This window comes from Oncorhynchus gorbuscha, unplaced genomic scaffold (genome assembly GCF_021184085.1).
Source record: "Oncorhynchus gorbuscha isolate QuinsamMale2020 ecotype Even-year unplaced genomic scaffold, OgorEven_v1.0 Un_scaffold_1178, whole genome shotgun sequence".
Classification (NCBI taxonomy): Eukaryota; Metazoa; Chordata; class Actinopteri; order Salmoniformes; family Salmonidae; genus Oncorhynchus; species Oncorhynchus gorbuscha.
In genome coordinates this window covers 121,012-133,038 of record NW_025746037.1, presented here as the reverse complement: position 1 = coordinate 133,038, position 12,027 = coordinate 121,012, and the positions used below count along the sequence as shown (strand labels likewise).

At 40.5% G+C, this 12,027-nt stretch overlaps 1 protein-coding gene across 1 annotated transcript; it reads left to right on the top strand.

Annotated features, from left to right (window-relative positions):
- Window positions 1-7,832: 7,832 nt before the first annotated feature.
- foxi1 (forkhead box i1) lies at window positions 7,833-10,232 on the top strand. Its single transcript, XM_046336832.1, has 2 exons — window positions 7,833-8,682; window positions 8,874-10,232. The coding sequence occupies exons 1-2, from the start codon at window positions 8,019-8,021 to the stop codon at window positions 9,476-9,478; spliced, it is 1,269 nt and encodes a 422-aa protein (XP_046192788.1). The 5' UTR covers window positions 7,833-8,018; the 3' UTR covers window positions 9,479-10,232.
- Window positions 10,233-12,027: the final 1,795 nt, after the last annotated feature.

The window sequence follows — 12,027 nt, the reverse complement described above, 5'->3', positions numbered from 1 at the left end:
GTTGGAGCGTTGGGACAGTAACCAACATTATGGTTAGAGCGTTGGGACAGTAACCAACATGATGGTTAGAGCGTTGGGACAGTAACCAACATGATGGTTGGAGCATTGGGACAGTAACCAACATGATGGTTAGAGCGTTGGGACAGTAACCAACATGATGGTTAGAGCGTTGGGACAGTAACCAACATGATGGTTGGAGCGTTGGGACAGTAACCAACATGATGGTTGGAGCGTTGGGACAGTAACCAACATGATGGTTGGAACGTTGGGACAGTCACCAACATGATGGTTGGAACGTTGGGACAGTAACCAACATGATGGTTGGAGCGTTGGGACAGTAACCAACATGATGGTTGGAGCGTTGGGACAGTAACCAACATGATGGTTGGAGCGTTGGGACAGTAACCAACATGATGGTTGGAGCGTTGGGACAGTAACCAACATGATGGTTGGAACGTTGGGACAGTCACCACCATGATGGTTAGAGCGTTGGGACAGTCAACAACATGATGGTTGGAGCGTTGGGACAGTCAACAACATGATGGTTGGAGCGTTGGGACAGTAACCAACATGATGGTTGGAGCGTTGGGACAGTAACCAACATGATGGTTAGAGCGTTGGGACAGTAACCAACATGATGGTTGGGACAGTAACCAACATGATGGTTGGAGCGTTGGGACAGTAACCAACATGATGGTTGGGACAGTAACCAACATGATGGTTGGGACAGTAACCAACATTATGGTTAGAGCGTTGGGACAGTAACCAACATGATGGTTGGGACAGTAACCAACATGATGGTTAGAGCGTTGGGACGGTAACCAACATGATGGTTGGGACAGTAACCAACATGATGGTTGGGACAGTAATCAACATGATGGTTAGAGCGTTGGGACAGTATCCAACATGATGGTTGGGACAGTAACCAACATGATGGTTGGAGCGTTGGGACAGTAACCAACATGATGGGTGGGACAGTAACCAACATGATGGTTAGAGCGTTGGGACAGTAACCAACATGGTGGTTAGAGCGTTGGGACAGTAACCAACATGATGGTTGGAGCGTTGGGACAGTAACCAACATGATGGTTAGAGCATTGGGACAGTAACCAACATGATGGTTGGAGCGTTGGGACAGTAACCAACATGATGGTTAGAGCGTTGGGACAGTAACCAACATGATGGTTAGAGCGTTGGGACAGTAACCAACATGGTGGTTAGAGCGTTGGGACAGTAACCAACATGATGGTTAGAGCGTTGGGACAGTAACCAACATGATGGTTGGGACAGTAACCAACATGATGGTTGGAGCGTTGGGACAGTAACCAACATGATGGTTAGAGCGTTGGGACAGTAACCAACATGATGGTTGGGACAGTAACCAACATGATGGTTGGGGCGTTGGTTGGGACAGTAACCAACATGATGGTTGGAGCGTTGGGACAGTAACCAACATGATGGTTGGAGCGTTGGGACAGTAACCAACATGATGGTTAGAGCGTTGGGACAGTAACCAACATGATGGTTGGAGCGTTGGGACAGTAACCAACATGATGGTTAGAGCGTTGGGACAGTAACCAACATGATGGTTAGAGCGTTGGGACAGTAACCAACATGATGGTTGGAGCGTTGGGACAGTAACCAACATGATGGTTGGAGCGTTGGGACAGTAACCAACATGATGGTTAGAGCGTTGGGACAGTAACCAACATGATGGTTGGGACAGTAACCAACATGATGGTTAGAGCGTTGGGACAGTAACCAACATGATGGTTAGAGCGTTGGGACAGTAACCAACATGATGGTTAGAGCGTTGGGACAGTAACCAACATGATGGTTGGAGCGTTGGGACAGTAACCAACATGATGGTTAGAGCGTTGGGACAGTAACCAACATGATGGTTGGAGCGTTGGGACAGTAACCAACATGATGGTTGGAGCATGATGGTTGGAGCGTGGGACAGTAACCAACATGATGGTTAGAGCGTTGGGACAGTAACCAACATGATGGTTGGGACAGTAACCAACATGATGGTTAGAGCAACAGTAACCAACATGATGGTTAGAGCGTTGGGACAGTAACCAACATGATGGTTAGGGACAGTAACCAACATGATGGTTGGGACAGTAACCAACATGATGGTTGGAGCGTTGGGACAGTAACCAACATGATGGTTAGAGCGTTGGGGCAGTAACCAACATGATGGTTGGGACAGTAACCAACATGATGGTTGGGACAGTAACCAACATGATGGTTAGAGTGTTGGGACAGTAACCACCATGATGGTTAGAGCGTTGGGACAGTAACCAACATGATGGTTGGGACAGTAACCAACATGATGGTTGGGACAGTAACCAACATGATGGTTGGGACAGTAACCAACATGATGGTTGGGACAGTAACCAACATGATGGTTGGAGCGTTGGGACAGTAACCAACATGATGGTTGGATTTGGGACAGTAACCAACATGATGGTTAGAGCGTTGGGACAGTAACCAACATGATGGTTGGGACAGTAACCAACATGATGGTTAGAGCGTTAACCAACACAGTAACCAACATGATGGTTAGAGTGTTGGGACAGTAACCAACATGATGGTTAGAGCGTTGGGACAGTAACCAAAATGATGGTTGGGACAGTAACCAACATGATGGTTGGAGCGTTGGGACAGTAACCAACATGATGGTTAGAGCGTTGGGACAGTAACCAACATGATGGTTGGGACAGTAATCCAACATGATGGTTGGGACAGTAACCAACATGATGGTTGGGACAGTAACCAACATGATGGTTGGAGTGTTGGGACAAACCACCATGATGGTTAGAGCGTTGGGACAGTAACCAACATGATGGTTGGGACAGTAACCAACATGATGGTTGGGAGTTGTAACCAATATGATGGTTGGGACAGTAACCAACATGATGGTTGGGACAGTAACCAACATGATGGTTGGGACAGTAACCAACATGATGGTTGGAGCGTTGGGACAGTAACCAACATTATGGTTGGGACAGTAACCAACATGATGGTTGGGATTTCAACCACCATGATGGTTAGAGCTTTCAACAGTAACCAACATGATGGTTAGAGCGTTGGGACAAACCAACATGATGGTTGGGACAAATCCACCATGATGGTTTCAAATCAACATGATGGTTGGGACAGTAACCAACATGATGGTTTTGGGAAATCAAAGCGTTGGGACAGTAACCAACATGATGGTTAGAGCGTTTCAAATAACAACATGATGGTTGGGACAAATCAAATGATGGTTGGAGCGTATTTAAATCAAATTATGGTTATTGGGACAGTAAAACATGATGGTTGGGACAGTAATCAAATGATGGTTAGAGCGTTGGGACAGTAACCAAATTATGGTTGGGACAAATCAAATGATGGTTGGAAATTGGCCCGGTATTCTAAATTACAAATGTTGTTTATAAATAAATATATATTTATTATAAAAAACAAATTGTAGTTGTATTTCAAATCAAATTGTATTGTATATTCAAATCAAGTTGTTTGTATTTCAAATCAAATTGTATTATATTTCAAATCAAATTGTATATATTTCAAATCAAATTGTGTAATTTAGAGGACGTAAATACATGATAATGGTGTGATGTTTTGAAACCTCAATATATATTGTATAAATCATATTGTGATGTTTCAAACACCTTCCAGAAACCTGCAGAGGTTTACAGCAGGAAAGAGTCTCAGGAGAAAAACTGACGGAACTGATGCAAATCAAATTGTATTGTATTTCAAATCAAATTGTATTGTATTTCAAATCAAATTGTATTGTATTGCAAATCAAATTGTATTGTATTTCAAATCAAATTGTATTGTATTTCAAATCAAATTGTATTGTATTTCAAATCAAATTGTATTATATTTCAAATTGTATTGTATTTCAAATCAAATTGTATTATATTTCAAATCAAATTGTATCGTATTTCAAATCAAATTGTATTGTATTTCAAATCAAATGTTATTGTATTTCAAATCAAATTGTATTGTATTTCAAATCAAATTGTATTGTATTTCAAATCAAATTGTATTGTATTTCAAATCAAATTGTATTGTATTTCAAATCAAATTGTATTGTATTTCAAATCAAATTGTATTGTATTTCAAATCAAATTGTATTGTATTTCAAATCAAATTGTATTGTATTTCAAATCAAATTGTATTGTATTTCAAATCAAATTGTATTGTATTTCAAATCAAATTGTATTGTATTTCAAATCAAATTGTATTGTATTTCAAATCAAATTGTATTATATTTCAAATCAAATTGTATCGTATTTCAAATCAAATTGTATTGTATTTCAAATCAAATGTTATTGTATTTCAAATCAAATTGTATTGTATTTCAAATCAAATTGTATTGTATTTCAAATCAAATTGTATTGTATTTCAAATCAAATTGTATTGTATTTCAAATCAAATTGTATAACAACAGTATTTCAAATCAAACTGTATTGTATTTCAAATCAAATTGTATTGTAATTTTCAAATCAAATATTTCAAATGTATTGTATTTCAAATCAAATTGTATTTATTTCAAATCAAATTGTATCGTATTTCAAATCAAATTGTATCGTATTTCAAATCAAATTGTAACATAACAACAGATTTTATACAAATTACAAAGAGTCAATTGTGCCAAATCATCATGGACAACAGTGAAATGCTAGAGTTATTTTTAAACAATGGTTTTGACATATATTATAAAAGATCATAAATGAAAGTACCAAATAATGAAAGAGCAGCAGTAACATAACAACAGCGAGGTTTTATACAGACGGGGTTACGGATACAGAGTCAATGTGCGGGGGAACCGGGTTAGTCGAGGTGATTGAGGTCATATGGACATGTAGGTAGAGTTATTAAAGGGACTATGTATAGATAATAAATGAAAGTAACAAATAATGAAAGAGCAGCAGTAACATAACAACAGCGAGGTTTTATACAGACGGGGTTACGGATACAGAGTCAATGTGCGGGGGAACCGGGTTAGTCGAGGTGATTGAGGTCATATGGACATGTAGGTAGAGTTATTAAAGGGACTATGTATAGATAATAAATGAAAGTAACAAATAATGAAAGAGCAGCAGTAACATAACAACAGCGAGGTTTTATACAGACGGGGTTACGGATACAGAGTCAATGTGCGGGGGAACCGGGTTAGTCGAGGTGATTGAGGTCATATGGACATGTAGGTAGAGTTATTAAAGGGACTATGTATAGATAATAAACAAACAGTAGCATGGGTCTGTCTACTCATCACTCAACATCTATATGGCACATTCGAAGCCAAGTATGATCCGTGTAGATAGTATGCTACCGTTTATTATCGTAACCGTTTATGACGTGGGATCAAAACAATCGGAGGGTCTATTACCGACCCATGTATGTAGGCTAATTCACCCAGTCCTAGTCTAAGAGGCCATCCAATTGAAAGTCCTAGATTAGGGTCCCTCTTGACATCTATTCAGTTGTAAAATAGTATTGACGTGAGCCCGGTCAGGGTGTGTACACATTGTTAAACGGAGACTGCTCTAGTGACGGTTGAAAAGTAATCGTATATATCTAGTCAGTGTCTGTCTCTGTCCAAAGAGACCGGAGGATGGCAGCATTTGAAAACAACACGAAACATACCCATGGACAACGTGTAGAAAACTTTGCAGCAGAAAACTTTGCAGACAAAATCCTACTTTGCACAAATAAACTGTTACAATGTACATTTTTGGAATGAAAAAAAAAACACACTCTTTATTCGTATGGAACATTTTGGACGTTATAGAGTAATAGCCTTCACTACAGCGCTCACAATAACTCGCCAAACAACTAAATAGCCTATTGCGATATTTACACCAAACATGTGATTTTTAACTATATAACGGTTTAGCACTGTCCCGTATTTTATTTTACTACATAAGTCATTATAATTTAACATTAAACTAATAAAATGTGGAATATTTTCTTCAGTTGACAAACAGATCGTGTATATATATATATATATTTGGTGTTCCTGAATTTGTTTCATTGCATTGTAGGCTGGTCATTTTACTCGTTGCTTTGGTCAATCAAAATGTATGTTATATAATGGTCATATTGTAAATGATCATTGAAGCTCCTCTGATGGCGATCATGTAGTTTTTATTTTTTAGGGCAAATATTGATTGTCCATTGATGTCTGAAAGTTTCTACAAAATATTTCTGTGATTTTGATGAAATGCGTTGAAACAAAGTCTGTTGCTCTGAAATAGGCCTACCGGTAGAGTTTTCTAACCTAAAAAAATAAAATAAAAAATGTGATGGATAATTATTTAAGATAAAACATTTCCTAAATAGAATGCTTTTTTCCCCTCTCAATTTAAATGCAACGTATTCAACTCTTAAATCATTCTGTCTATTGCGGCCTATATAGGCCGAGTCTACATTTCTATATAGGCCTAGTCTACATTTCTATATAGGCCTAGTCTACATTTCTATATAGGCCTAGTCTACATGTCTATATAGGCCTAGTCTACATTTCTATATAGGCCTAGTCTACATTTCTATATAGGCCTAGTCTACATTTCTATATAGGCCTAGTCTACATGTCTATATAGGCCTAGTCTACATTTCTATATAGGCCTAGTCTACATTTCTAGATAGGCCTAGTCTACATTTCTATATAGGCCTAGTCTACATTTCTATATAGGCCTAGTCTACATGTCTATATAGGCCTAGTCTACATTTCTATATAAGCCTAGTCTACATTTCTATATAGGCCTAGTCTACATTTCTATATAGGCCTAGTCTACATTTCTATATAGGCCTAGTCTACATTTATATATAGGCCTAGTCTACATTTCATAGTTTACCCCCCCCCCCCATGTTTGGACAAAGTAATTTTAATTACACATTTTAATAACCCACCCAATAAATAAATGACTCAAATGAAATGACAGGCGCAGTGGTCCAGTGACGCGGGGAAAATCACATTACCTCCAGCGACGTGGGAAACCATCATATTACCGGGTGTTGTGTTGCTCTGCCACACTTGTAACACATAAACCATGTTTATTGTCAACTAATCCGTTCCAGAGATCGTGTGTTCTAAACACATAGCCTATAGTACATTGTATATTTGTATGTTTTAAGAGGCTAACTTGGTTTATGTTTTACTTTGTCACACATTGGACGCCAGGAGTGTTTGTTAACTACCATAAAATAATCCCGTTGTTTTAACACTACACTCTTAGAGGGAAACGGCTCATGTTGCTCGCGTCATATATATAACACCCCTAAAGGTTCTATAGAGAATAAACCCCTTTTTGTAGAGTTCTTTGATCAGAACCGCAGTATGGTTAGATGTTCTTCTTCGCTGAACCAAAATGTTGGTTCTAGGCCGAACCTTTTGTTCTCAGTGTGTATCCTACTGTTCACCAAAACGCAAAGGCTACTTCATAAACTGACAATTTATATTTGACAGAAACAATTGATTTAAAATATATATATATATAATATATATAAAATATTTATTTCAATTACATTTTGTATATGGGAATTACGAAGGTATATTCATAAAACTATTATTTAAGATAAATATTGGTAAAAGTGTCCTATGCGTAAAAGTGGAAATATGATTGGCCAACTGTAAAACTGTTTTTATTGGATAACTTGTAGCCTAAACGCCTATTTTTATTGCGTATGCTTATTAAGCTATACATGCGCGGTACATTGCTCAGCCTATATGCTCCAGGTTAACTCCTAAAACGGCATTAATGAGTGGGCCAGTATCTCTCACCAGTATCTCTCCCATTGATGCACAGATTCGGTTAAGACAATTCGACTGAAGCGTGACAGAGAAGGGGGAGTCACCCTCGAGACTGTTCCTTTCACAGGGGTTTTACCTGTCGACGCTCCAGGCGGAGCGCTTAAATACGCCTCCTCCCCTTGGGTCTAGCCTTCAGTCCTCCGGGAGAGACTGACCGAAACAGACGCTTTGGGAAAGGAACCGCATGTTGTTGATGATAGAAGAAGATACCAGGATTCGTACTCAAATAGAACGGATTATGAACGCTTTTGGACAGCAGCCATCCAACGCGCAGACTAGCCCCATTCAGCACCACAGCGCACAGGAGCTCCTGGATATGGCCGTGTACTGCGATAACTTCGGCAGCATGTATCAGCACCAGCAAAACCTCCATCATGGTCACCACCCGCAGAGGCCGCCGGCGCATCCTCCAAGCTACGGCCTCGGTGAGTACACCTCGCCGACCACCAACCCGTACCTGTGGCTAAACGGACCGAGCATCGACTCGTCTCCATACCTGACGGGATTGAATGGAGCATCGTACATACAGTCTGGATACGGAGCGAACCAGCGGCAGTTCCTGCCCCCTCCTACGGGGTTTGGTGGCGCTGACCTCGGATGGCTGTCGATCTCCAGCCAGCAGGAACTCTTCAAGATGGTTCGACCTCCTTACTCTTACTCAGCGCTCATAGCCATGGCTATCCAGGGCGCCGGGGACAAGAGGTTGACGCTGAGTCACATCTATCAGTATGTGGCAGAGAATTTTCCGTTTTATAAGAAGAGCAAAGCAGGGTGGCAGAACTCAATCAGACACAACCTGTCACTGAATGACTGTTTTAAGAAAGTTGCCCGGGATGACGATGATCCTGGTAAGTTACAATACCTGTTGTACTTGTAATTAACTCGTCATTATTTACACTTATTATTAAATGTGTAATGTCATTCCTTTGCCATTTGATTTCGGTAAGACGAGTCTGACAGAAGACTAGAACAGTCAGGACCTTTTATATCTCGTTCAGAACTACATTGTCTGTTGTGTCCTGTCTTCATGTCTTCATAGGAAAGGGGAATTACTGGACATTGGACCCGAACTGTGAGAAAATGTTCGATAACGGCAACTTCCGAAGAAAGAGAAAGAGACGAGCTGACTTGAACGGGGGAGACACCAACAACACTGTTCTTCCGGTGAAATCCGAAGACACTGCCGCCCTGAAGCTCTCCGACACGGCCAGCATCATGAGTTCATCCCCTCTCAGCCTCCAGAACTCCCCTGGTTCCTCCGAGCCCAAATCATCGCCGTCCCCGTCGGTGGAACACAGTCCCTGTTACAACAACTTTGTCTCCACTATGAACACGATGCTGGCGGGGAGTAACAACGGCTCTACTCGGGAGGGGGGCAGGGGGGACTTTGGTTCAGGAGGACATGTTATGGGGGATTTGTCGCCTCATCAGACCCGAGAGAACATGTCCGGACTTGGTTCATACTCGCCGTCTCAAATCACGCCATTGAACACTGATGTCACTCAGCTCTCCACAGCTAATAGAATGAACTACTACACATCAGCACAGAACACTCACAGTGGAGGCCTGGGCCTCACCAACTCTCTCCCAAACCACTTCAGTGTTAATCATTTGATATACAGCCGCGAAGGAACCGAGGTGTAAAGGCAGTAGGCTATAAGCCTTGTCCTAAATATGTCAGATATATGTAGATAATATAATGCAACTCGTTGGCATTCTTGTATGAAGTACTCAGTGAGTACATCAATTACCATGATTATTATTCATGTTACGCATTCCACAATAAGAACGCGTTATTATAGCAATGTCTTAAATATACTTTCTCGTGATTGAATCTGGATTCAAAGTGGGTCGAAACTACGTTCGACTTAGCATTTTAAATAGCATGCCCAACTGGAGCCCAACTGGAGCCCAACTGGAGCCCAACTGGAGCCCAACTGGAGCCCAACTGGAGCCCAACTGGAGCCCAACTGGAGCCCAACTGGAGCCCAACTGGAGCCCAACTGGAGCCCAACTGGAGCCCAACTGGAGCCCAACTGGAGCTCTGGAATGGGTGTTGCCTCAGAATAAACATTAACCTGTACTCTTTTTCCTTTCACCTTATTTCTATTGGCCTTATTATGTAACTGCGTGGATGACGTCACAGTGCCTTTATTACTACTGCAGATATGTGTTTTGTTATGTAGCCTAAATAGTAGCCCTCTTTGGAGACCACTTTGTGTACTTTTTTTTTAGAAGGAATTGTGTGTGTTTGTGTATATTTTATTTAAGCCTATTGTCAAACGTTTTGAATAAATGTAATATCTGAAATGATTGATTGTGTCATATTATCTAGCGGACTTGTCAAAGTGAAGATGTCTCGGATTTATCCGCCATAATATTCAACTTTGTAATAAACCAGCGCTCTATTTCATTTTTTTAAACGCACGATTCCATTTTTTACTAATAAACACTAAAATATTGAAATGTTTAACGTGTAGATCTTAACTTATGGCTCCCAATTCTAATACATATTTTTTTTTAGGTTACTTTACATTGTAAGTTTACGTTGAAAACGCTAATGCGCCTGTGGGACTTGTAACGCCAGGGTAGTGGGTTCGATCCCCGGGACCACCCATACGTAGAATGTATGCACACATGACTGTAAGTCGCTTTGGATAAAAGCGTCTGCTAAATGGCATATATTATTATATTATATTATTGATAGGCTACAGCTGTTAATGGTGTGGGAGAACATGTTCACTGACTCTTTACAATACCAAACAGTATTTATAATGGGACTGACAATTATTTACCAGAAGTATTTCAGGTTTAATCGAGGTTGGAATTAATCCTACACCCCGCCGTGTACTCTCTCCTCCCTCCATTCCATTCATGAAACTTTCCAGACAATCAATCAGATATTCCATCTCAGACTCGCGAATACAGTTCCAGTAGGCTTCCATACAGTTCATAAATGGATCAATGATATTTCATATTGAATGTAAGAAGAAATGAACGTCCATTCACGTAACAGGCTACAACAATGAAGGCCTCACCTTTTGCTGAAGTTTCCTCTGTGATCATTAGCTCATGCCTCCTCAGCTGTATGAAAACAGTAGGTGAGACTGAGACATTTTCCAGCTTGTCACTTTGAATAAACCCAATTTACGCTGAGATTCAAGACACATTTCTGCCCAGTTCAGAAGTTCAGCTACTGGTCTTATTTAAACGGTGTGTATGGATAGATGGACACCTGTGTTCAGTTTATTCAGCCGGGGGGGGGGAGTTTCGTCACTCACAGCATAAAACGCAGAGTGATATTTTTTTTTTTAAACATCGTGTGAGAAATAAGAATTATAGATAGTTCGATGTTCTTCTTATGAGCTGTGAATCAACCTGGACGCGTTTCCACTGAGCGACTCATGTCAGTGCATGTAACACCCATTGTTTGGTCATGTAATATATGTGCAGTTGTCCTGCTATTATGGGACAAAAACAAGATAAATAGTGTCCCTGCTTTGCTGTAGTGGGCAATAATAACCAGAGAGAGAGAGAGAGAGAGAGAGAGCTTTCCCATGAAAAAAATGTTCAAGCCATTAAACGGCTATCTTACTCATGTCCGTATTTTGAAACAATTTACGGTTACGCACGAAATCAAAGGAAGTAAATTAAAGAGAACACCTCTTAATTGGTGGATAATTCAGTGCGCTCTGGCGCTCTGTTGTCTCGACTAAAGCTAAATTGACAAGAGGTTCGTGCCCGTAGCTGTGACACAATGGGCCCTGGCAATACCAAGGGATCCCCTCCTGCGCTCGGATGAAAACATTCGGTGACCCCAGATCTGGGAACGTATTATATCACTCAGACCACATCTCCCTCCTGTTGTCCATGAAGCATGGGCTTCCTATCTAACAAAGAGTATTTTTGTGAAACTCAAACGGGTTCTCACAGCGACAAGTTTTCAATTGAAAATCCTGTCTTTCACCAACGTTGTAATGTAGGCCTACCAGTAAATAGAACATAATGTCCTGTGTAATTACAACGTTATACATAACCCTGTAAAATAGCTAGAAAACTATAAACATGCAACAATGAATTGAATAGTGATAAACTCATTGTAGGACCTATTTTATGTATGTGTCTATTGGTAGGCCGATGCTCTGCCATTAAAACTCCCTGCCCACCCACTGGCACCCTGTTCTATTCACACT